The sequence below is a fragment of the Pichia kudriavzevii genome, chromosome 3 (genome assembly GCF_003054445.1).
Source record: "Pichia kudriavzevii chromosome 3, complete sequence".
NCBI lineage: Eukaryota > Fungi > Ascomycota > Pichiomycetes > Pichiales > Pichiaceae > Pichia > Pichia kudriavzevii.
The window spans coordinates 1,397,935-1,422,562 of NC_042508.1; the positions used below are offsets into that span (position 1 = coordinate 1,397,935).

Here is a 24,628-nt window from a genome sequence, read left to right on the forward strand (position 1 = left end):
ATACTAAACTTTCTATAGAAATCAACTTGTAGAGGTTTCTTACTTTAAACAGCCCTGTTGTCACTCTGCAAAATCAATCTATTGTTTTTATCAACTTGTACAATTTTTGACTTGAGTAAATGAATAGCAGGGACAATCCATTTGCCACAACTACACCTGTCACCTTTCCAGTTCCAACCTCCGACTTTGGTATTACACTTATAACAGTCTAATCTGCCTTCCAATTCTTCATTATTGGTAATTTTCTCCTTCATCCATTGTAAAGGTTCAGTAAAAACATGTGTACATTCATTATGCCCCGTTTGTCTATCAATAACTCTCTTCCGTTTGTACACTGTTTTGGTGAAATACATTTGTTTATCATCTTTTTCATAGGGTGGTAGGTGAGGTAAGTAGACGCTTGAACTTGCCAGTAGTGCCCTGCATTTAGCACATTTGAATCCAAACCAATTTTCATCGTCCTTTTCATTTGCTTGCTCAACAACACTAAAGCTGTTGTCCCCTCCATTACCACCAGAATTCAACCTGTTTATTTGAGGTGCAATAAGGTATTGCATACGATACGCTCTCCATCGTGGTGATACTTTACGTAACGTTGCAACATCACAACACCAGTCAGTCTCTTTGTAAACATTTAATTGTTGCAAAAAACCATCATTTGGCAAAAATGTATGCTCGGGATTATTTCTTCTAATTGCATGTAATGCATGCTCCAACGGCAGGTTATGTCTATTCATAAGATATGCACATGCAAATGCCACGCTTCTGGAAATACCTGATTGGCAATGAATTAAAACTGCATTGCCTGAGAGCTCAGGTTTAAATTTTCCGTCATTCTTAATCACCACTTCCTTCGAAGTGGGCTTGTAGATTGTTTCTTTGACTAGCTTATTTACTTGTTCAATGTATGGAAAAATTATCTCTGAATCTAAATCATCAATAGGGACCTGTAGGTGTACATATGGTGATGTTTTATATTTCTGTGGGATATCTGATTTGGTTACTGAGATGATTGTTTTGATATGGTTTGTATCGATTAGGTCTTTACCGCTTAGAAGTGGTTCAATAGATGATATAAATACTGGCCCTAGTGCTCTGTATAATTTAGGATCTTCGGTCATGTTGTCTTCTATGGGAAATGTAGGTATCCAACTTTTATGCAAACATAAATTTTTCAATAGATATAGATCTGAAAAAAATTTGACTCCACTATTATTTTTTTTTTTGAGGCAAGATCCCGTCATTTCGAAACAAACCTGATTTCAAACTACTTGGTAAGAGTAAGCATACAATTTTGCAGGTAAGATGCAGTTCGAGATTGTTAATTAACAGATTAGGTCGATGAAAAGTACATGAAGTTTTATAAAGTAGGAAAAAAAATACATATAGCAGCATAACTTAACGATGTCCTTGCATTGGGTTATGTTGATATACATATGGAGGCTGTCCTTCCATTACCGGATACCCCATAGGCGCAGCGTAGGGGTATTGTTGTTGTGGATAGCCAGGGTAATAATAGTACGGTTGTTGAACATATTGGGGAGAATATCCAGGTGAATAACCTTGAGCGTATGGGTGGTAACCAGGGTGCACATACATTTGGGATTGCATTTGAATTTGTGGTGGCTTATTTTCTGCCTTGAACAAAACGTCGTATTTAGTTTCAATAGTTTCTGGCCAGCCTGGTTGAGTTGCATAACTAGGAGCCATCGGTATAATCAAAACATCCGACCCTGGATTCTTTTCAAGATACTCCTTTTTGGTAGTGGCTAAAATGTTGAATTTACCTTCCAAGATACGTCCTGTTTTAGGCTTCTCATATGATCCATGTAAACGGAATAGAGGTTTCGAAGGTCCTACTCTATTGTGGTGACTATGACCATTATTATTATTATTACTTCCATTTTCATGTTGGTTATTGAATCTATAGTTGTTTGATAGTGGTCCATTTGGATGTGCATCGTTGGGTTGATAGTTGTGGCGTTGAGTGTTACGCATTTGGTTATTTTGTGGTTGGTAAGGAGATAGGTGAGGTTGAGCATGTGTATATTGTTGCATAGGCTGCTGCATTGCATGTGGCATATGCTGCTGTTGTGGTTGTTGTTGATGCTGCGGTGGTAATTGCTGAGGATGCTGTGAAGGGGATTGCATGTGTTGTTGCTGGTTATGATTGTAATTACTAGCATGGTTTTGGTGTGGTTGTTTTGGTTGACTTTGTTGCAATTGCGACGATACTATGTTATCGGTTGGTTCAGTCTTTACTGTAGGAGGGGTTGATGCTGATCCTGAACTATGCAAAGGATTATGAACTGGAGTAGATAAATTCTGCTTAGAATCAACAGGTGGTGAGACTGCCAAGTTTCTTTTTGCATCTACAGAAGTGCTTGTTTTCTTAGAGCTTGAAGAAGGTGGAGGCGAAACAAAAGACGGAGTGGAGACTTTTTTAGCTGATTCTTTAACAATTGGTTTCTCGGGAAGTTTTGTAGAAATTGGAGGTGGCAAGGAAGCCGAAGAAGAAGCTATTGGAGAAGACAACTGTTTGGCAGCTGTGCCAGGAATTTTCTTGGCGGCATTTTTAGTAGTAGTTGTATTTGCAGCAGAGGTAGGGGTGGAAGTGGAAACAACAGCAGGATCTTTATGTTGTTGAGCCGCACGTTGGCTTGGAGGGATATACTGACCTTCGTTGTAGTTTCTCAATTGAGGAGGATTTTTTTGAGCACCACTTGGACTTTTCAACATGTTCATTAATTTCTCCTCGGACTGTGCATTCTCCCTCAAAACGCCAGAATACTTGTCCTCTTCGTCAACGTTACTAACATCGACAATGCGGCCTCTTTCCTCATCAATGTGGAGGTTACCATTAGAAGGAGCGGACAAAATCTCTTTTTCCATTTTCTTTGCAAATTCAAGTCTTTTTGCAAAGTCTTTACTATTGGTATTCAATCTAGTAGTATATTCCTCCTCGTCGTATTCAGGCTCCAAACCTGTGATTGCTTTATTGGCTTTAAATTGATCCCAATTTCCAGGTTTAATATCCTCCAAAGCTTCAGATACAATAGCTGAATCATCGGGAATCCATTTTTCCAAAGGTTTCTCCTTGAACGAAGAGTTGGCAATTTGGGAATCCGTTTTAAATTCGTTCAAATCCTTACTCTCTTTAGCTACTTTATCATCTTTGAGACCCTTTGTTCCCTTCTTTTCGCCTTTATCATTACCAGTAGCGGAGAGGGTTTGTGATGTAGGCTTTGGAGAATTACTTGTGGACAAAGTTGAAGTTGCCGATAAAGATGATGTTTTAGGTGAAATATCCACATTTTCACAAGTAAACATGGAAATTAAGGATTGAGGAATTGTTAAAAACTCATTCTCATAAACATGGTTTTCCCTCGTTGGAAACTTGAGAATGAGTGAAGGAATTGAATCCGTGATTGTAGAAATCGATTGCAAGATACCGGTGATTTTCTCATTGTCATTGGTTGTGACTGTGATTTTGGAACCTAAGGCGTTCGCCAAAACGTATATAAATCTATCTTTCATATGTTTCGCAGCAGCATCATACTCTGAGGGAGACAATCTAAGTGGAGGAAGAGAGTTGTTGATATTGCCACTGCCATTAGAAGTGGATGTTGCCTGGTGGGAGGCAGCCGGCCTGTACTGGAAGGACTGGACCTTTGCAAAGCTCTTAGCGTGCATTGTCAATGAAGTGGTAGAAAGAGAGGGTCTTGTTGCAGCCTGCGACTGCTGTTGGGGATGGGGGATGTACTCCTTTGCTTACATTTCTAAACATTTACTGTTCTTCAATTATCGACATGATAATATCATTTTTCTTCACCACTTTTTTTTTTTACCTCGGTTCATTATGCACGACATTTGGTATTGCTGCATCATGACAATATCCACTGTGGCTGTGACAACCAATAGGAGTGCGCGCCCACGAGAAATGAGAGTTGCCCCATTCTGCTGGTAATTCCCACTATTTTGTGCATTCAATTGGCAAACACTTTATAGCATCAGGGCCTCTTTGCTGAAGTAAAGAGCAAACATTAGGCATTTACACCAAGAAGCAAAAAATATCAGAAATGAGACCTACTTTCCCAAGATTCAATGCAGCTAAGCCAACCGGTGGTTTCTCCATTCCTCCAGAATTATACCCATTATACGCAGCATGTTTTGTTGTTTGTTGTTCTGCAACTTACTTCTCTTACAAGAAGTTAACCACCGATAAAACTTTAAAGCTCGGTAGATCTGTCCCAACTTTCGACGAAAAGTTATCTGAAGCTTTGGACAAGAAGGATGAATAAATCAATTTTCAGAGAACACAAAAATTTCTGCTTTTTTTAACCAATTCAGACCCAGATTGAATTGCATGATATACTATACGATTCTTCCTTCCAATATATACATGTTCTATATTTATTTCATTCATATTCACTTCTTTTTATTTATAAAATAATAATCATACTTATCATATTCATTATAGAACAAGTCGAATTCAATGAAAGCTTACCGATCTTAGTTTAATATTTTCTTTTGAATGAATCTATAATACGTGTATGTTATTCTATATACATGAGGAGAAAACCAAGGGAACAGTCCTGGTAACTATACAACCTCTTCTAATCCTCCTTTAAATTTGTATAAACTTGTGAGATGTCTTCAATATCGTCTAACAATGCCATGAATTTCTCAAAACTGCGCATGGTATCTGGGTCTTCGATAGTAACCATGGTATCTTCATTAGGAACATACTCGATATTCATCTCCTTGATCTTATACTTATCCTTCAGTTCTTTAGCAATTCTACCAAAATCCTTTGGATCGGTGACCAGTTCAATCAAATTACCATCTTTACGCTCACTTAGTAATTCATTCTCATCATTATGCTCAATCTCGTTAATATCCTCACATCCTAGCTCTAACATTTCTTCAAATACATCATCACTTGTTTTCTCACCAACATCCAATAGAATTACACCTTTTCTCTCAAATTGGTATAGCGTCGGACTCATATTAAGATTGAATTTATTGAAACATGGCCTGACGTATCCAATTGTACGGTTCTTATTATCTGTAATTGCTTCAATAACAACAGACACTCCGCCAGGAGCTAGGCCTTCATATAAAACAGTTTCCATTTTCTCGGTACTTTTCAGTTCACCGGTGCCTCTTTTAATTGCACTTTCGATAACCTTCTTTGGTATACTCATACTCTTAGCCTTATCGATTGCATTTGCCAACTGAATATTTTGTGCTAAATCTGCACCTCCCATTTTGGCCATCACTTGGATTTGCCTTGACATTCTGAATGACGCCGCTGCCTTTGCGGCATCGTTAGCTGCCTTTTTGTGTTTAATATTGGCCCATTTAGAATGACCTGCTAATGATAATCTGGAGGAACAAAAATATCTCACTCCAGCATTGGGGGTACCAATTTTCAGCGGATTAAACAAGGTGTTCATATTGTATAAGTTTTTCTCTAGCTGGCTATACCAATCTTGAAACCTGTTTGTGTAACTTCCAACACACTAGTAAGTTATCTATTCTTAACGCCTCTCTCAAAAAACTCATGCCATAGACAGTATAAGATTTTCATCATCTTTATCTTAATTGGGAAATCACTCGCTCGCTAGCTACAATATAGCACGAGGCTGCATCTCAAGCTTCACACGAGATCTGCAGTCTCCTTTCTTTGATATACTTAGAGTGCAATACAAGACTTTCTCAGTTTCGGATTAGGTTGCCCTGTTCAATTACACATTAAAATATGTCTACAGACTCAACAAAAAGCAGAACTCTCATTGCGTGTCTTGGAGATGAAGATACAATCACTGGTATGCTACTCGCTGGTATAGGACAAGTAACGAAAGAAACAGGTAAGGAGAGAAATTTCCAAATGTGCACAGAAGATACAAAAACTGCAGACCTTTTATCCAAGTTTGAAGAGTTTACCACAAGGGATGATATTGCAATTCTTCTAATCAATCAACATTTAGCCGATAAAATAAGATATGAAATCGATTCTTACACAGCAGCATTCCCAGCAATTTTAGAAATCCCCTCAAAAGATCATCCTTACGATCCTGAGAAGGATTCTGTCTTGAGAAGAGTAAGAAGATTGTTTGGCGATTCTTAAGTGACTTCTTATCTAAAGTATATAATAATCGTTCAATGAATAAAGAGTTATTAAACAATAAAAAATTCCGAAAACCTATAACTCTAATAATATATAGTTTATGTGTACAATGATAAAGAAATAAAAACCAGGATTCTGATGTTTTGTTCTTTCTAAATCCTTTATTACATCTACTTCTTTCCTTTCTTCTTCTTCTTCTTATTTTTTTTCTTATCGTTAGCCTGTGTTTCATTGTTTCCTTCATTCGCAGGTCCTGTCTCAGACTCGGCATTTCCCTCTGCACCTTCCAAATCCTCTATTTTAAAATCTTCAGGTTCACTGACTGTACCTTGCTCATTATCAGCGGCTTTATTGTCAACCACTTGTTCTGGTTCTATATTTTCGCTAGATTCCGCTTTATGCGTGGTTGTTTCAAAAGAAACTTCATTCACAGGAGCTGTGTCTGTTAGATCAGAAGACTCCACTGCAGATTGCTTGTTAGCCTCGACTACCAACTTTTCAACAGATGCTTTTACAGGCTGTGCAGAGTCAGCTAGGTCAGTTGGTTCCTCTAAAGACCTTGCTTCTTCTATCTTTGCGGAAGGCTTCTCACTTGACTGGTTTATCAATGCAGGCGCTGGAGTCTCAAGAACGTCATTGCTGGTATTGCTTTTGCTCTTCAATATCTCATCTGCAGCTTCCGATGTTCCTTGAACTGGTGTTTCTAACAAATCTCCCTGCAACAACTCATTGTCCTCTTTTTCATCTAGGGCTTCTTCACTTGCTTCATCTTGAATTTGTTCTTCAGTATTTACCTTTTCAGGGTTCTCGTTTAAACTTTCTTTTTCTTGACTTAGTTCTTGATTTTCCTTGTTTTCTTCTTCTGCCTTGGATGATTCTTCCTTTTGTTCTGCTTCTATTTCTGGAGCGCTTTCAGATAACTCTGCAACCTCAGCTTTTGGTTCTTGTAATGGTTCGACATTTTTCCCTGGTTCCTGCTCTGACTCCTTTTCTGGTACCTTCTCAGGCTCATGTTCGTGTGCATGTTCATGATGTAGTCCATGTTCTGTTTCATTTTGAGATTCTTGATCTTGCTTTTGCTGACTTTCTTCTTGATCAATTACAATATGTGGTACTTCCACATGTCCATTTACCTGCACAGATCTAGAGACATCATTACTGCTATCCCAAAAATTTCTGGTCTTCCAAATTGGTGATTCAGTATCTAAATAAAACTTGTTAACACCAACTATTCTTCTTTCTAACTGGCAAGCCTTCAACCATTCAGGTCTTATTATTGGTATATTCATGTTCTTAGCCTTTTGATATTCAATGCCAGTATCTTGTGTGCAAATAAACTGTGTGGTATCAACCTTTACTTCATCAGAATAAGGTTTGGCACCAATTGCCTCAATAGCATCCTCGATGTCCTTCAAAGAAAATGGCTCATTCTCGAAATCAATGTCTCCAATGCACACTGTTATACCCGATAAATCGGTCATCTTGTGTGTCTTTAATTCAACCAAATTAGAGTAATAAATTCCCGAAGAAGTTTCTAGTTTTAGTTGAAATTTATATGGTGTATCAATTGGCAACCCACTGAATTTGATATTTTTCTTTTGAAATGGGTTTTTGATAGGTCCTAATTTGGATCCATTCTTGTAAAGTGTCAGCTCTTTCAATTCAGAGGTACCCAAATTCAATGGCTCCCATTCTAGCACACAAGAGGTCTGAGTAACGTTAACGATTTTCAAAACGGGGTTTTCTGGTTCATATTTACCAAAAGTTTCAAATATTTCATCTTGTAATTGATCAAATTCTTTCTTCTCCTCTTGTTCTCTGTTTAAATCCCGATCACATGTTATTCTAACAATTGATCCTGGCGATATATCATCAGGCAAGAGGATTGTTGGAAATTCGATCAAATGATGATCCTTTGTCAATAGAAGTGCCAATGAAGCGTCTAGCTTACCCACTGTCAAAGCAACTTCTACCATATCTGCAATTGTCTCTATTCTTCACAATGGAATTGCTCTTCCTTAATTGTAAGACTTCCTTTTTTTTTGGATTCTATTCCTCCATTATCAACTCCAGCTCCAGCGCCACGTTAATTCCCAAGTTTCCTTCTTCCTATTTTACTCAATTAAGGTGGTGCACAGATGGAAATTGTAGTTGCTGTATGGTTACCTGCATCCATATAACTGACAACTACTGAAAACACATCGTACAAATATATAAGCTGTTGAATGTGTGGCCGATGGCAGGTATCTGTCATCATGAAACCAAATAGCCAGCATTTGTCTACCTGTCAGATTGAAGGTAAACACAAATTTTGTTATCAACTAATCATCACTTAAGGGTTTTTTTTTGTATAGTATTCAGGATGAGCCTGTATGATGGCGTTGTCGGTAATAGCTATAGGGAAATTAGCACAAATGCTAATGTTTCTGAGAGGAACCATCGTGATAGATTTTATAGGCTCTTTTGGTATTGTCATCCAACTGACATCTGTGATAGCTGACTTCCGTAAATTTAAAATATATTACTGGCAGCCGTAGATTATGATATAACCTTTGGAAGTCTTGTTAAAAAAGCTAATAAATTACAAAATCTACAATATTTAATACTGGAGAAATGGTGTCAAGAGACAGATATGTCAGAGACTTGCGTTGACTTTAATTGTTGTCATCAATTCAATAAGTTTTTTTTTTTACGGGTTAGAAGAAGATCCCCACATCCTATTGTGAGCTTCTGTTCATTATGCAAACCGAACAAAACATGCGCAAGGACCCTAAAGAGACATTGATATTGATACACTTACATAAAGGATATAGACGAGGGACTTATTTCGTAATTCAGTTGAAACGGAATACATCACTGAATATTTTGTGACTATATTCTCCATATCTAAATCTTCTAATTATATCTGATAATGTGTGTTGACGACGCGTCGGAACCAGACTTTTCTCAAATTGGGTTCAAACATTCTCGATTTTTAATTTCGAATTCATGAAAATACACATACATGAGGCAGGAGTAGTCTTTGAGAGTCAGAATTTAAAAGTCACCTCAGGCAAAGGTAGCAATGCATACCATGGACACAAGCACGGGAAATATGACATCAATTGAAGACGTTAGTATATCTATTGAGGATGACGATATACACAACGGATTTGCCAATATTTTAAGAAGATTTAGAATGGACTTTGGTAGTGATGATTTAAGGTCAATTACCGCAGGTTTTAAGATGATCACCGTTAGTAAATTGATGAAAACCTTTGAAGTTGACCCGAATAACGCATCTATAAACAATTGGATTTTAGAATTCAAGTTTTGGAGTATTTTGGAAGGTTTATTAGATGTCAAATTCCATCGAGACTTATTGTGTGGTGATGATAAGAGGGATAACTCTTCTGCAAACAGTGAGTTACCGATTGATCTGAAGAACCTATGCGAATATTCATCAGAGACCGTAATTACTGATCAAATTATTTCAGCAGATTCATCACTTCTACAATTGTACACCGTCATGAAAACGTTATCTGATACTTTTTCACTAGATTTTCAATTATTAAACAGCGACATTAATATGGATAACCTAAACACTACGAAATGGCTGGCTACTTTGAATAAAATAAATTCATTCAATAGAGATCCTAAATTGATCAAAGAGCTAGATGCCGATGCACCACTGCGTTCAAATTTAGAGATTGATGAGGATGATAAATCAAATGATGAACGATTTTTCTCGAAAGCGTTTGAGCTGTTAATATCAAATAACTTGGAAGAGTTGCAAGACTTATGCCAAAACACCAATAACTGGGATTTTGCGTTGATGATAGCTGGATTACAAGACAGGATTGATCCAGTTATTGATTTAGACGATTATTCAAACTCGACACGTCCTTCAGGTGTTAAAAATAAACTGTTGAGAAAAAGAACTATTTATCAGCTATTGCAAAATGAAAAAATGGGCTTGTATGAGAAGGCCTGTTACTCCTTCTTATCAAATGACTTTGTTTATTGCAATGAACCAGTTGACAATTGGGAACAGAAACTATACCTCTATTTAAATAACTTACTAAATATCGAAGTTGAGAATAAAGAACTAAAAATCATCAAAAGGTTAGGTTTTCAAACTAATTTAATTGATAAATTACCATCACCGCCTATCATGTCCGAAAATATCAATGATATCCTGAACAAATTGAACAATGATTCTAATTCAAACATTAGAGATCAGAGTAAGCACCCGATTCGTGTGCTAATTGGTTCTGTCATATCAGATAACGTCCAAACTTTAATGAATAATACCATCAAATCTATTGATGATCTAAATTCAAATGATGAAATTATGAATGATACTTTCATATTGAGAGTTTTAACGCATTTATCAATTATTTTGCAATTAACCTACGGAGAGAAAATCATATCAAACTACGACTACACGAAGTTATTAAAATGCTATATTTTAAGGCTAATACTTTATAAGAAGTATGAACTAGTGCCAATTTATATATCGTTTATTCCAAGTGATGAAATAATCCAAGTTTATTCACATTTGTTGTTTCAATTTGATTATGAATCAACTGATCGGATCTCACAGATTGAGAATATGCGGAATTTGGATCTGCCTCTGGAAAACATACTTCGAAAGACGATGGAAATTGCATTTAGAGATACTGCAGAATATTATCCAACGAATGTCACAGTTCAACTGATCTATGATGTTGAAGCAATCGATGAAAAGTTGTATTCAACTATTTTCTGGTTTATTGATGCCCATATGTATAGTGATTGTCTCGAAGTTATAGTTATTCTGCTACGTCGGTTTTTGTTGGTTGGTAAGATTGCTAGTGCTATCAAATTTTTGGAGACTGTATCATTACCAAAGTTAATTGATAACTATAAGTATAAAGTAACAATTATTGAGGACGATAATGACGAGCTAATTTTACCGGATTTTAAGCTATTGGAATTGAGGTACTACAATCAACTATTTACCACTTTCAAGAAATTACTGGATAGCAATGATAAAGCAGAAGATATAAATGTTGAAAAATTTCAAGGATTAGTCAAATCATTAAATGCAATAGTTAGGGAATGGTTATTCCCGCTAGTTAATTACGAAGATGATGAAGTGTCTCAAGATGATGTTGAGACGTATAAGGAGCTAAGAAGAATATATTTACCTACCTTATTCAATGCATTATTTGATTTACTGATCAGTAAACGACAATGGGGAAAGAAAAATGTTAGAGATGCAATGGACTTGGTCAACTTATTAGCAGATGAGAAATATAAATTGTATGAAATATTCAACTCTACGAATGAGCTTCAACCATTCATGGAAAAACTTTCCAAAGTTGGATGTCAGTTATTTGGGGAGTATAAAGAAGGTGTTTATGTAGATATATAAGAGAGAGCAGAATATATACTCATATTTACTAGTTTAGTAGAGATGCCTTCTCATAGAGTAAATCGACAGCATTGGACATGTGTTTTATAATTTCCAAACTAAAGTCATAAGATTCGTCCTTGACAGGCTCGTCATAAATGATCAACCAGCCATTACCTTGATCCAAAACACCATAAAATACTTTATCAAGGATCATATTACTTAGCTTGGATTCGATGACATCCTTTGGTAATCCAATCATTGCACATATGTGATTTATCTCTATGCATGAGTAAGGTTCTATTAATTTGAGTAGATTCTTCTGAAATAGGGAATCATATAAATCAGATAGGTGAGATCTGATAATGGGATCCAACGTTAGTTCCTTGTTATACGTCTTCAAAGAATTTTCTAGGTCTTTCAAAGATCTATTTGAATAAGCCATTGAAACAGACTTCATTGCTTCGATATCCTTCAAATGAAGAAAAGGTTGAACAGATTTCTGCTTTAATAAAGAATTAATATCATCAATCTGGGAGTTCATAATTTTACATAGAATCATATACTTTAAAACCTTCACTGACTTCATATTATCCGTCTCAGTATTAAGTTTGGACTCATGCAGTTGGTAATTTTCAAAGGATTCAAAGAAATACGAGTAAGCGGTTTTAAAATCTTTATCATTAGCGTTCAAAATACCACTCATTAGGTCCAAGTCCGCTTGTGTTGTTGAAGGGCAATATATTGCGTTGGCACTTGTTCTGGCACTTGTTAAAGACGCCCTCGATTTAGGTATATTCTTCAACTGGAAATAGTTTTTACATTCTAGTAGTTGGACGTCAACCAAAGAAGTCTTATCATCTAGTTTTTTAAACTCTTTGATTAATGGCTGAATGATAGATAGGGATTCGTTATAATTGCCCTTGTTATAGTATAGCAAGGATAATCTAATTTTCAAAGATTGTTGTAGAAACGTTCTCCGTTCATCAATTGACCAACTGATGCATTTTTCAGTCAAAGCAATAGACAATTTCAAAGATTCGTTCAAGTTTGAGTTCGACCAGTGCTGCGAACTTTCAACCTTGTCCAACAATAGTTTGACAATCTTGGCAGTTTTAGACTTAGCAAATGATCCACGCATAAGATTCAATGATTTATCAACCAATTCAGATAGTTTAGTAGAGTCTTGTTGAGCATCATATATCTTTGATAGTCCAACAATTGCAGACTCTTTTAAATTTATCAACTTTTCGTTATTTGACCTCAATTGAAATGAGGTATTTGAAGTGTCAATGTCTAAGATATTATTGTAAAGTGATTCAGCCTTTGCATAATCGCCTGATTGGAAGGCATCGTTGGCATCCTGAATAGAAGGAAGTGACATTATGTGCCCTTTAATTGTATCTGTTTGTATGTCTACCTGTTAGGGTTGAGTCGGTATTTCTTTAAGAGGCAACCTGATGGACATGAGTAGCAAGGGCAAATTGTAAACTCGAAATTCATGATAGGAAAAATGGTGAAATTGAAATCGAGAAAAAAAAAAAATGGAAATTTGTGGCGGCTCGGCATATTGTGAAGGAGATGCAATGTGTTTTTCTTTCCCCAAAGTTAATGGGTATCTCTCGATACGTATATTCTTAGAGATTGATTTATACGTATATATGTATCAGCATATACATACAGATCCATGTGTTAAGTAAAATATACAAGGGGTAAACAGCAAAGCGTTCTATAGAGCAAGATTGACAAATGAATAAATTAGATAAAATAAAAGAGAAGGTTTCAATGAGATACAATGGAACCAAAGGGGATGGCATTGGATCGATTCCAATTAAGCTAGACCAAGCCAGGCCAAATCAAATATTGTAGACTTTTCAGTTCTGGGATTCTTTAATCAATTCCAATGCTGCATCATCAGCTTCCTTTTTCTCCACTTGGTCAATGATTAGGTCCAATTTAGTACCTTGTAAACAACCTTCTAAATCATAAAGAGTGAAATTACATCGATGATCAGTTATTCTGTTCTGTTGGAAATTATAAGTTCTAATTTTATCGCTTCTATCCACAGATGACACTTGACCTGTTCTAGTTTCCCTTTCCTTTTCCTGTCTATCTCTCAACTCCTTCTCTGCCAATCTGGACCGCAAAACAGTCAAGGCTTTTTCCTTATTCTTATGTTGAGATCTCTCATCTTGGATATGCACAACAATCCCCGTTGGTAAATGGACAATTCTTACGGCAGATTCCGTAGTATTAACATGCTGACCACCAGCACCAGATGCCCTCATGACATCAATTCTCAATTCATCTGGCTTGAATTTCCGTAATCCGGCATTGTTTCCATTGTTGTTTTCCTCAAATTTCGGTAAGACAACAACACCTGCTGCAGAAGTGTGCACCCTCCCCTTGGTTTCAGTATCGGGGACCCGTTGGACACGATGAACGCCAGCTTCGTGTCGTAATCTGTCATATGAACCAGGGAAATCAACGGCAAGAGTGGCATCTACAATTCCCGATCCAGAGACATGGACAGTTTTCGATAACAATTCATGTTTCCAGTTATGGTATTGACAGTACTTGATGTACATATTCAACAAATCATTGGTGAAGATGTTTGCCTCATGACCTCCAGCACCAGGTCTAAATTCAAGTATTGCACCTTTATCGGCAAATTCATGTGGTGGCAAAAGTCTAGATTTGAGATTAGACGATGCAGTTTCCAATTGCGGCATAATCTCTTCCAATTCTAATTTTATCTCATCTAATAAAAGGGGGTCATTTTCAACGTTCCCCATTTGGATGAGTTCTTTATAATTCTCCTGTAGTGATTGATAATGGTCATAAGTATTTGCAAATGATGTCAAATATGCGTATTGTTTACTCTCTCCCTGGTTGAAATTTGTTCCACCTGATATCTTCTTCTCCAAAATGTTCAATTCCTCTGTTAAAGCCCGGGCTTTTGCCAATAGCGCAGGATGAAGAAGGGCCGGTTGATCCAACATGGCCAGAGAAAAACGTGTTGTTGCATTGCACACCCTGTTGAATGTGGCAAACGTCCGTATTCCACAGAATCCTCTATACATGCAAAAAGAACAACTATTACTGTGTCAACGTATACATTCCAAGAGACACAAAAACAGTTTCTATTGTCTCGAGTGGTATTAACAAACGGTAACACTACACCACATCTCATAATATGTAGCTGGTAAAAAAAAATTAAAAAAAATTAAAAATAAAAATAAAAAATAAAATTAAAAAAAAAAAAAAAAAAAAAAAAAAATAAAAATAAAAAAAAAATAAAAATAAAAATAAAAAAAAATAAAAATAAAAAAAAAATAAAAATAAAAATAAAATAAAAATAAAAATAAAAAAAAAAAAAAAAAAAAAAAAAAAAAAAAAAAAAAAAAAAAAAAAAAAAAATAAAAATAAAAAAAAAATAAAAATAAAATAAAAATAAAAATAAAAATAAAATAAAAACAAAAAAGGGGGAAAAATAAAAAATAAAAAATAAAAATAAAAAAAAACTCTTTCAGAAGATTCCAGACAACCGTAAACGCATGCAAGCAAACTAGGAATTTCCCCCCCCTCCTTCGGTAACGCATGCGCCACACCGCGACGATGAAAACGAGAAGGTTCCATAACTTGCGCACTTGCCGCTTTAAGACGAGGAAAAACAAAAAAGTGAGGAGTCACCTCCCCGTTCCGCATTGCCCGTTCTGGACTCTGAAACCATAACTGACCATGTCTTCGAGCCCCACGTCCATTGTAAAGTGGTAAATAACATCCGAGGGAGGGAGGAGGAGAATAGAAAAAAAAAAAAATTCTCCGGCTGTCCAGTACGGTGTTTTATGTTGCGCCTTCTTGCATCATATTGCATCACGTTGCATTTCTCACTTTGCACGTTGCACATTAGAAATTTATTGGTAAAACAGCCTCGTGGTTGTAAAATTTCATATTATTTTATTTTCCACATGTTCCACTCTTTTAAATTGCTAGGTATATTCTTGACATTCCTTTCTCCCTGTTGTTGTTGTTCTTTCCATCTCTCTATCTCTTCTCCTCCTTCCCCCCCCCCCTTTCAACTAAAGTCAAAGCCACTCTCTGCACTTCTCACTATACGTCTCGTTTATAAACGTCCATCCTTGCACAGACATACTGCATCTTAGATTTACACTGCTTCATTCACTCGAGCACTGCTTCACTTTAGAAATACCTATACATTAAGATCTTATTATACACATCACAACCAAAACTAGCTTGAAATATGTCTGCATTTGAAGATTATTGTATTGTCTGCGAAAAGGTCTCGCAAGAGGGTTCTGCCTACTGTTCCCAAGCTTGCAAACTCCTGGATTTGGATCATTCAATGTCCCCAACAGCTTCTCTCTCCTCATGCTCAATTCACAATCTCCCCTGTGTGAAGGACTCCTTTTCCCTAACTCACTCTCATAGTCACTCCCAGCACCAACTGCAACTACAGCAGCACCAGCAACACCAGCAACAACAGCAACAACAGCAACAACAACAACAACTACAACTACAGCATCAGCAGCAGCCCCTCTTGTCCCCATTGTTGACGCCCCAAATAGCCCCAAGACTCTCTGTGGCTGAATCACTCAAATCGCCTACTTTGACGTACACTTCCCCACTCTTGCATTCAACTTCATTACATTGCTCAAATGATTTGGACTCAAATCACTTGGATTTAAATTCAACTTCAATTTCTCAACGTCTCTCTCTCTCTCATTCTCTGGGTACATCTAACCCTGTCATTAATGTGGGGAACCTCCTACATAGCTCCTCGGAAAACTACAAGAAGTGGCTTTCCACCCACTAAAGTTGAAAAAAATAATCATTAAACATATTGGTAACAAAAAACTTTTAAAAAAAACAAAAAACTTTTACTTTAACAGTCATTTGAAAAAAAAAGACCCTTTTAAAGGGAAAAAATATAAACTTCATTTATTTATTGATTTTTTTATTTTCTTTATTACTTTGCTCTTCTCTTCTTCATTTCATTAGATTTCAGTTCATTTCATTATTATCTTTACTATCATGATTGCTATTATCTTTACAACATTCCATCAGATCAAGTAGTCCTTTACTACATGGAATAGTTTATCACAGTTACTTTCACACAAACACTTATACATATAAAACATTGAAAAACAATTTTCCTTTTTTTTTTTTTTCATACTTTGCCTTGGGACATTCCAGCCTATTTTGAAATGTTGCGTTGTCTTTCCCCATTTATTTCCCGCACATGGAAGTTGTCCTAAAAGGCAATGTGAAAGCTAGTCCTCTACCTCTCATATACATATATTATAATACAGCCTATATATAATCCCTACATAGCCGAGAATAGAATATCACAGGTTACCCCTCAACCTCTAACTTGTAACTCCACATTAGAACTCGTCCCCATTTCATCCACTCTCCACAACTCATTTCACACTCCCCGCCATCACCTCATTGACGCTTCCCCGCCCGGTTTTTTTTTTTTCGTCGCCCAAAACTTCTCGGAGCCCCTTTCCGTCCCACTGTTAGAGTTTCTCTCATCCCTTGCTATTTCCGAAATCCCCGCCCCCTGCTAAAAATAGTCACGTTTTTTCTCGCTCTTCCCTCCCCTTTGCCCTTTCCCGGCAATTTGCCGACTTGCCTCTTTCGGACGCGCGTGCGCGCACGTGCACACACAACAAACCACGTTGTCGTGCCCGTTCTAGGAGTTGCTTGTTATACCTCTTTACCCCCACCATGAACAAAGACAAGTGTGTCAATGCAAATTGACGTCAGGATGGGGGGGGTCTTATAGTAGTTTGACTAAGAAAGTGATTGTATTGTGTAGGATCACTTACGATGCCGATGTCACGGTAGAAGGACTCTATTACACCAGTTTTTTCTGTTTCAGAAAATATTTTCAATTACACCATGTGATGTTTCTGTTTCGATATACAAATGTACACTTTTACATAAAAATACATTCTTCCTTTCTCGGCTCCCTCGAGGAATAGGAGGGATACTCTATGTTTCAGTATCAGCTAAGACATTTACCTATCGTTTTCCACGTAGTATGTAGATTTCGTCCCCATCTCTTATCTCATTTCAACACGCCCGTTTAATGGGATATATACAAACTCCTCGTCGGCGGTCACATTGCCCGTCTTCTTGACTCTTTTGAACATGGCCAGTTTGAGCGACTCGTCAACAGTTTGGTTGTTCAAATTCTTGATGTTGGCCAGTTGGGCACTGCTGTCCAGCATCTTCCCAACAGGCCATTTCTTGCTGAAATACTGGGAATTTCTGCCATTGAATTTGCAATCTTCATCATCATTAAAATGGACCCACACATATACTCGATCGCCAATGGGAACTCTGCCATCTCCAATGGCACTTCTCTTCAGCTTGTTCATCTCAACAACCTGGCTCGCCTTGCTGCTGGTCTTTTTAAATCCGAAAATACCTGGCCTACTCTCAGCTACAACTCGAGTGTTCCCAAGCAACTTCTTGAGCCTCAACATCGCAACCTCAATACTAGTCAGCTTCTCATTGCCCCCGTCCTTGCTTAGCCTCTCCCCAATGGTCTTCTTCTTGTCCTTTTCGTACTTGGTTTGGGCCTCAGCACGTATCTTCTCCAAGTCGGGGAACAACTCTGACGCCTTTGGCAGCTGGCTCACATCAACCTTCATCTTCTCCCTCTCTAACACCTTCTTCCTCTGCGCATCAACAACACATTTGTGCTGGTTGTACTCATCTCTGTGTTTCCCACAAAAACATTTTGAACATATTCGACATTCAAATGGCAAAAAGTCTAGTTGGCGACATATCGTACAATGCTTGCCAATATCCAACATTCCCTCAACGGTAGTCATCTTCTTGTACTTTTCTCTAATCCTTTTGTGTATGTATCGTTGCTTCTCGTGTAGGAGAGTATGCAATTCTATTGCCACAGGTTTCTTTGTGGCAAATCCAGTTGAGCAACTCATGAAAAAAGTGTCGAGCCGCCTTTTTTTTTTTTTTCTTCCTTCCTTCCTTCCTCTCTCAACTCGCTCCTTTTACAGAGGTTTTCATCTCACTATTACTATCTTAAATTTACGAGAAAATCAAAATTCTCTTTAATACAAAATTTGTCTCGCCCTTTTAAAAGAATTACGTAAAAAATAAGAAATTATGCAAGACTGAAAAAAATAAAAAGAAAACACAGCGGCTATATGGACTTTTGACAAAAGCTAATAGAAATAAGAGATCAAAAGACAGAGGCAAGAATAGAGAAAACGAGAGGGCTATGATCTGTGACTTAAACATAGTATATCCTGTTTCTGATTTCAATGAATCCATTGAACCCCAACAGTTGAAAGAGTTAAAGAAGGTCTTGGACTTGAGCATCCAATTAGGCTATACACATGTCGCATTGAACTTCTGTCCAGAGACGACAACATCTAACTCAAACAAAAAGAGATTACCGAACGACCTGAACCTGATCAACCCCATCAATATAGATCGGGATTTCTCTGAATTCAAGGATAAATTGAAGATCTTCACGAGAATTACTGTTAAGATTGACGATCCTTCGCAATGTCAAAATATTGCAAAATTCCAAACCATTTTCGATATTGTTGCCGTTGAGCCTAAGACTGAGAAGTCTTTCCAGTCTGCTATATCGAACCTTGATATCGATATTATTTCGTTCGATTTGCAAGATAGGCTACCTTGCTATATGAAACATAAACCCCTGGGTGCAGCAATTGATAAAGGCATCTATTTTGAAATCAAATACACGGATCTGTTGACCAACTCCAACCGAGCCCAAGTCATATCAAATATAAAACAGATAATTAGGGCAAGCCGAAATAGGGGGATGATTTTATCCAGTGGCGTCCGACTCAATAAGATGTTTCAACTGAGAAACTTGGCAAACGTGACACCAATATTGAAAATGCTAGGCGTAGATTCAAACAGATGTAGCAAGATGTTCAAGGACTGGAGCTTGAAAGTCCTACTTAATGGTAGGTTGAGAATTAAATCGTACAAACAAACAATAGCTATTGCTGATAACGATTTGATTGATAATTCACTGGAGGATAAGAATTGGGAGCATTCAAAGTTGAATAACATTAAAATCAATAACGTTAAACAAAATATAAATACCTACAAAAGGAAGAAAACAGAAAATTCGTTAGATAGAGTTTTGAAGAAGAGGAAATCATGATTTATTAGTAAAGCGTTTCTAAAGCATTGGTATTTATAGAGATCTATACAGATATACGTACATTCGTTAGTTCTTGAATCGTTTGCCTCGGTTCGGTCCTGGATTGGTTTGTAAACGTTTTCTAGCCCCCACGGCCTGTCCTAATTTGACCCAATCTTTGTTGGCTGGTTTGGTCGTTATAGCTTGACCCAATTTAGTCATGCTGCCCTGCGAGGTGAAAGAGGGAGTAACCCGCTGCAACTGCTGGCTTGGTTGAATGAAATTTCGTACCCTTTGTTTATTTGCCATACGTGCCTTTTGTAATAGGTTACTCTTGAACGGTGCCTTTGTCAAAGGTACCGACGAATTCTGCCTTTTCTTTTTGATAGTCATTGGTAACACTTTATCAACCGCTTTGACTTTGGTTTTATCCTTCAAAACCTTCAAATTTTTTGTCATTATTTTCAAATTGTCTACGGCGTTCAACCTCTGTGTCTCTCTTTCATTGAAGTATTTATCATATAAATCTCGTGAGGTTATATTGGTGCGTTTCCCGTCTTGCAAGACCGCCTGTATCGGTGGTCGATCGGGGAAGTCCCTCTTTAATAGGGCTGCCCATAACTCTTCGCTGTTATCTATAATCTGCGGCGATCGCTCCTCCATCTGTTTCAACGACTTTGCAGTCTTCTTCTTCAATATAGGTTCCACTAAATGGTAAGGCGTATATCCTATATCATTGATTATATGTGCATTGTTGATGCATTTCAATTTTGCTAGATGTGTCAAGGACAACACCCCGTTCTTCATCTTGTCAAAATCATCCATCTTGGGCTGTCCAATATGTTTGGAGTTTTGCAACTTAAGCTCGATGTGATATTGTTGTGTTTCAAAAAATTACATTATGATCAACTTATAAGGGAAAAAAAAAAAAAATTAACCTTGATATTTTAACTATGCCAGCACCCGTCATAAAATACGCCCTCATGTTCAGGAGAGGGAGAAAAAAAAAAAACCCTTTCTATAATCACGGGTATGGTTAATTTCTTTCTTGAATGGTTTATACTTTTTTGCATTTTCTCCTGGTAGACTTTACTTGTTAATCTATTACTAGTGTCTAGATATACTTATAGAGTTATAAACTAAATTCATTATGCACCATCGGCTGGTCTCAAACCGCAGAACCAATTGAGCGCGTAGGCCTCTTCTTCAGGAACTTCATCAGTTCCTTCGACCTTGAAAGTTATGGTGCATCCCTTGGGGAAATAGAAGGTCGAACCTGGAGTAACTTCAACAGTCTTACCGGTTTCATCAGAAACGGTGAACTTACCATGGACCTCCATGTTGACCTTCATCTCCTCGTAGGTGTATTCGTAGACCAACGCCTCACCCGGTCCTTGCTTGTAAAATCCCGCAGATAGAATCTTATCTTCTGGTGCATCCGAGTGAAGAACATCTCCTAGCCATGAGTTGTTTCCTGGTGATGGAATAGCTGGTGGCGTGCTGGAGTAGTAACTTTCACTTCCTGGTTTGTAGAATAATGGCATTTTTTGTTTTTGTGGCTTTTTTGTTGGTGGAGGTCTTTGTCTTTTGCTCTTTGCCCTGCTCTTGATACCCTTTCCAATAACACATAACTAATGTCTATGTGCCGATGGTTGTCTTTATATACTCGATAAAAAACTGATCTCTCCTACCCTTGCAATGCATTATAGACCTGGATTAGGATAAGTTTTCCCCAGATATAAAACAGCGCTGAGCCTCCAGATGTTTTTTTTATCTCTCGCTTTTGGTTTCCCCTTTAGGAATAAAGACGCCCAGATAAGCTACCAACTCTTTTGTTATAAATAAAGGTGTTTCACCACTTCCAATTGTGTTTATTATTTCAACAGTGCTCTAACTTTATACATACAACAGTCGAATTGCATAGCAGCAATAGAAAGAATTAACCGGGGAAAAAAAAAACTGAAAACCAAACGAACGAAATGCCAATGGAATTCTACCCAACTGCACAGGCGGCAGATGTTTTACCACCTAAAATTTCAGACAACTCCTATCTCGGTGACACCATGACCAGCAAGAACACTGATGCTGAACATACAATCACCTCTGGCTTCTTCAAGGTTGTCCCAGGTGAACCGTTAGTTTACACATACACCTACGATGAAATGAAGGTCTGTTTGGAGTCTGTGGGTGACATGTCCATCACTGATGAAGAAGGCACCGTCATCAAACCTAAAAAGGGTGACACCATCTATTTGAAGAACGGATGCACGATTACCTTCAAAGCAGAAGGTGAGGGCTCCTACGGGAAGTTTTTCTATTGTGGTCTCAAAACATTAAACCAGTTATAAGATAAGATACGAGCTTACAAAAATAGCATTTATATACTTTAGGTAGATTTAAGAATACAAGTACAAAAGACTGGAATCATAGCCATAACTGAAGCTGTAGTCGACTTTGGCATGAATATGTGCCGATTTTTTCACCGCGTACTCTTTTAGTTAACCTTTTTTTTTTCTTTCTGTTCCGTTGCTGATGGTATTTTTATATTTTTTTTTTTTGTTTTCTCAACTATGCTGGAACAGTGTATGTGTTTCTAATCCAGAATGTTGAGTGATCGTCCCACTTATTTTGGGAAGTATGGACAATCGGTTTCCTAATTCAAAGGTATCTCATCAAGAAAACAATGAAGCTGGTGCTTCTCCCAAACCCAAGTATGAACCTAGTGATGGAGAAGATTCCACAGTGATTGAAGATGTATTGCCATCTTTTGAAATGCACAATTATATGTTCAATAGAACCATTTTTGATACAGAAAATATAGCATCACTGGAACAACCCCCAACTTATGATGAGGCACCGCCGAATACAACAGGAGATTTGAATCGATCCAATTCTTCACTATTCGATCAAAATAATTTTGTTGACCCCACCAAAAACCCGAACTTGTTGCTCTTGAACAATTTAGATAAATTCCAAAAACTGGATGTACCTCTCGACATCCAGATCGTTTTAACTAAAAGTATCCCCAAAATAGGGTCACCTAAACCCGAGCGAGAAAACCCTCTTAGACAGTACAGGCCCGGAGAAGTTGTTTGTGGTTACATTATCATTGAAAACAAAACCAAGGAGCCCATTCCGTTTGAAATGTTACTGGTATCGCTAGAGGGAAATATGACGATAACCAACCCAGCCAAACCCCATGAATTGATCAGAAAGAAATTCTTGAAAACTTATGATTTGAGTGCGTGCTTTCATTATGGCTGTATTGACCTTGCATCTCAAAATGTTTCCGAGAACACATTCATTGACGAATTTGACCAAACTTATCTGGGGTTTCAAAAGGGAAGAAGAATCAGGACTAATGCAAAGCATAAGAAACATTTTGCCTTTAAGCTGCCCCATTTTTTGTTAGATACCGCATGCTTTGAAGAGTTACCAAATCATTTAAAGCTACCACCATCTTTTGGTGTGGATAACTGCGCGTTTGGTGGTGACGCAAGAGATATAAGAGTTGACAATTTACATGGATATGGTAGGTTGAATGTCTATGGGTCTCCCATAAAAACAAACGATTATGCAGTATACGGCCAGTCAATTTCTTATCTGATCAATGTCCAATTTATTGGTAGAAGGTTGGATTTTTATAAAAAGTTCTACTATAAAGAGACATCACACGAATATGACTTTATTTCCTTGAAGAATGTTGAACATTATTTCAGAATTGATACCAGTGATGTTTCAACAGATATTCTCAACCCCTTATGGATGAGCAATTTTGGTGAAATGCCAACAAAAGAACAGCTCAAACTAATTGAAAACCTTACAACAGATAAGTTGAATGAAATTCTTGAAAGGAAAAACCTCAAACAGATTGGCATCAAAGATCGATTGGAACAGGATCAGATTATCTTTTCTGCATTGCCAACATCTAAGAAATCTGAACCTCATATACCCTCGAATTCATCGGATTTACCAACCAATTTTGACTTGAAGGAGCTGAAAACAGCCTTTGTTAATGACAACGGGTTTTGCCGCCAAAAAGCAATTACTTTAGTTCGTGATTTCTTCAATAAAGTTGACGGCGACTTATCAGTTACTATTAGTATGGATAAAAATGCCCAGATTAAATCGTTGAAGCCGAAATCCCTAAGGATGGCAAGTAAAAATCCAAAACAGTACAACAGCGAACTCCAATCAATAAGCTCCAACACAAACATTCGAACCCCATTAACATCTCCTCAATTAGAAACAGCAACGTCTAACATGTCATTAGATACGTTGATTAATGCAAGGCTTGATCAAGAATCAATGTTTGTTTCCTTAACTTTTGAGAACAGAAAAGGATCAAAAATTCACTTACCTAGTACTATTACAATTACACCCAATCTACAGGTTTATAATGTGGAATCACCCTATCCAATTCCAATTACTTTTGATAACCAGTTCATATTTGATTTTGGGTTGGAGGAACCATACCTATCAAACTTGAAGAAAAAGTACAAGTTTTACTACCAACAGTTAGTTCAAGTTTTAAAAGAGCTCGAAACAGGCCTAGCTAGAAGCTTGTATGATAAAATAAACAGTTTAGCAGGACTCAAAGTTGAGAAACATATAGTGAGGAAGATCTTTGAGTCACATGTTATTGACTTGCACAACCAATGGAAGTTTGACGAAGCCGCACACAAGTATCAATGTGAATTCCAACTACCACTAGCTCTGGACATGAGAAGCCCTGACAGATTGAATACTCTGTGTATTCCGCCAACTTTTCAACAGTGTCTGTTGTGCCGTCTCTATGCCATCAACCTGCAGGTGTCTGTGAAAAAGGCCAAGAATACACTCGAAATGACATTCCCGGTATCGGTGATTTAACAATGCACGCCGCACTTTTTTTTTCATGTTTACATCAATTCCAATCATCAGCGCTAGCCGC

The 24,628-nt window shown here is 37.3% G+C and overlaps 17 protein-coding genes across 17 annotated transcripts; 7 read left to right on the forward strand and 10 right to left on the reverse strand.

Annotated features, from left to right (window-relative positions):
- Positions 1 to 44: 44 nt before the first annotated feature.
- C5L36_0C06420 (uncharacterized protein) lies at positions 45 to 1,244 on the reverse strand (the record flags this gene model as incomplete). Its single annotated transcript, XM_029466336.1, has 1 exon — positions 45 to 1,244. One exon carries the CDS (start codon positions 1,242 to 1,244, stop codon positions 45 to 47), a length of 1,200 nt encoding a protein of 399 aa, XP_029322196.1.
- A 154-nt stretch (positions 1,245 to 1,398) lies between these two features.
- Positions 1,399 to 3,693, reverse strand: C5L36_0C06430 (uncharacterized protein; the record flags this gene model as incomplete). The annotated part of the gene is made up of 1 exon (XM_029466337.1): positions 1,399 to 3,693. The coding sequence occupies one exon, from the start codon at positions 3,691 to 3,693 to the stop codon at positions 1,399 to 1,401; it is 2,295 nt and encodes a 764-aa protein (XP_029322197.1).
- A 386-nt stretch (positions 3,694 to 4,079) lies between these two features.
- On the forward strand, positions 4,080 to 4,301 carry C5L36_0C06440 (uncharacterized protein; the record flags this gene model as incomplete). The annotated part of the gene is made up of 1 exon (XM_029466338.1): positions 4,080 to 4,301. The coding sequence occupies one exon, from the start codon at positions 4,080 to 4,082 to the stop codon at positions 4,299 to 4,301; it is 222 nt and encodes a 73-aa protein (XP_029322198.1).
- A 315-nt stretch (positions 4,302 to 4,616) lies between these two features.
- C5L36_0C06450 (uncharacterized protein) lies at positions 4,617 to 5,459 on the reverse strand (the record flags this gene model as incomplete). Its single annotated transcript, XM_029466339.1, has 1 exon — positions 4,617 to 5,459. The coding sequence occupies one exon, from the start codon at positions 5,457 to 5,459 to the stop codon at positions 4,617 to 4,619; it is 843 nt and encodes a 280-aa protein (XP_029322199.1).
- A 305-nt stretch (positions 5,460 to 5,764) lies between these two features.
- On the forward strand, positions 5,765 to 6,133 carry C5L36_0C06460 (uncharacterized protein; the record flags this gene model as incomplete). Its single annotated transcript, XM_029466340.1, has 1 exon — positions 5,765 to 6,133. One exon carries the CDS (start codon positions 5,765 to 5,767, stop codon positions 6,131 to 6,133), a length of 369 nt encoding a protein of 122 aa, XP_029322200.1.
- A 170-nt stretch (positions 6,134 to 6,303) lies between these two features.
- C5L36_0C06470 (uncharacterized protein) lies at positions 6,304 to 8,109 on the reverse strand (the record flags this gene model as incomplete). The annotated part of the gene is made up of 1 exon (XM_029466341.1): positions 6,304 to 8,109. The coding sequence occupies one exon, from the start codon at positions 8,107 to 8,109 to the stop codon at positions 6,304 to 6,306; it is 1,806 nt and encodes a 601-aa protein (XP_029322201.1).
- Positions 8,110 to 9,197: 1,088 nt separating this feature from the next.
- C5L36_0C06480 (uncharacterized protein) lies at positions 9,198 to 11,531 on the forward strand (the record flags this gene model as incomplete). Its single annotated transcript, XM_029466342.1, has 1 exon — positions 9,198 to 11,531. One exon carries the CDS (start codon positions 9,198 to 9,200, stop codon positions 11,529 to 11,531), a length of 2,334 nt encoding a protein of 777 aa, XP_029322202.1.
- Positions 11,532 to 11,559: 28 nt separating this feature from the next.
- On the reverse strand, positions 11,560 to 12,894 carry C5L36_0C06490 (uncharacterized protein; the record flags this gene model as incomplete). The annotated part of the gene is made up of 1 exon (XM_029466343.1): positions 11,560 to 12,894. One exon carries the CDS (start codon positions 12,892 to 12,894, stop codon positions 11,560 to 11,562), a length of 1,335 nt encoding a protein of 444 aa, XP_029322203.1.
- Positions 12,895 to 13,384: 490 nt separating this feature from the next.
- C5L36_0C06500 (uncharacterized protein) lies at positions 13,385 to 14,593 on the reverse strand (the record flags this gene model as incomplete). The annotated part of the gene is made up of 1 exon (XM_029466344.1): positions 13,385 to 14,593. One exon carries the CDS (start codon positions 14,591 to 14,593, stop codon positions 13,385 to 13,387), a length of 1,209 nt encoding a protein of 402 aa, XP_029322204.1.
- Positions 14,594 to 14,726: 133 nt separating this feature from the next.
- C5L36_0C06510 (uncharacterized protein) lies at positions 14,727 to 15,218 on the reverse strand (the record flags this gene model as incomplete). The annotated part of the gene is made up of 1 exon (XM_029466345.1): positions 14,727 to 15,218. One exon carries the CDS (start codon positions 15,216 to 15,218, stop codon positions 14,727 to 14,729), a length of 492 nt encoding a protein of 163 aa, XP_029322205.1.
- A 556-nt stretch (positions 15,219 to 15,774) lies between these two features.
- C5L36_0C06520 (uncharacterized protein) lies at positions 15,775 to 16,347 on the forward strand (the record flags this gene model as incomplete). The annotated part of the gene is made up of 1 exon (XM_029466346.1): positions 15,775 to 16,347. The coding sequence occupies one exon, from the start codon at positions 15,775 to 15,777 to the stop codon at positions 16,345 to 16,347; it is 573 nt and encodes a 190-aa protein (XP_029322206.1).
- Positions 16,348 to 17,602: 1,255 nt separating this feature from the next.
- On the reverse strand, positions 17,603 to 18,493 carry C5L36_0C06530 (uncharacterized protein; the record flags this gene model as incomplete). The annotated part of the gene is made up of 1 exon (XM_029466347.1): positions 17,603 to 18,493. One exon carries the CDS (start codon positions 18,491 to 18,493, stop codon positions 17,603 to 17,605), a length of 891 nt encoding a protein of 296 aa, XP_029322207.1.
- A 299-nt stretch (positions 18,494 to 18,792) lies between these two features.
- On the forward strand, positions 18,793 to 19,716 carry C5L36_0C06540 (uncharacterized protein; the record flags this gene model as incomplete). Its single annotated transcript, XM_029466348.1, has 1 exon — positions 18,793 to 19,716. One exon carries the CDS (start codon positions 18,793 to 18,795, stop codon positions 19,714 to 19,716), a length of 924 nt encoding a protein of 307 aa, XP_029322208.1.
- A 66-nt stretch (positions 19,717 to 19,782) lies between these two features.
- Positions 19,783 to 20,520, reverse strand: C5L36_0C06550 (uncharacterized protein; the record flags this gene model as incomplete). The annotated part of the gene is made up of 1 exon (XM_029466349.1): positions 19,783 to 20,520. The coding sequence occupies one exon, from the start codon at positions 20,518 to 20,520 to the stop codon at positions 19,783 to 19,785; it is 738 nt and encodes a 245-aa protein (XP_029322209.1).
- A 323-nt stretch (positions 20,521 to 20,843) lies between these two features.
- On the reverse strand, positions 20,844 to 21,239 carry C5L36_0C06555 (uncharacterized protein; the record flags this gene model as incomplete). The annotated part of the gene is made up of 1 exon (XM_029466350.1): positions 20,844 to 21,239. The coding sequence occupies one exon, from the start codon at positions 21,237 to 21,239 to the stop codon at positions 20,844 to 20,846; it is 396 nt and encodes a 131-aa protein (XP_029322210.1).
- A 435-nt stretch (positions 21,240 to 21,674) lies between these two features.
- On the forward strand, positions 21,675 to 22,043 carry C5L36_0C06557 (uncharacterized protein; the record flags this gene model as incomplete). Its single annotated transcript, XM_029466351.1, has 1 exon — positions 21,675 to 22,043. One exon carries the CDS (start codon positions 21,675 to 21,677, stop codon positions 22,041 to 22,043), a length of 369 nt encoding a protein of 122 aa, XP_029322211.1.
- A 289-nt stretch (positions 22,044 to 22,332) lies between these two features.
- On the forward strand, positions 22,333 to 24,567 carry C5L36_0C06560 (uncharacterized protein; the record flags this gene model as incomplete). Its single annotated transcript, XM_029466352.1, has 1 exon — positions 22,333 to 24,567. One exon carries the CDS (start codon positions 22,333 to 22,335, stop codon positions 24,565 to 24,567), a length of 2,235 nt encoding a protein of 744 aa, XP_029322212.1.
- Positions 24,568 to 24,628: the final 61 nt, after the last annotated feature.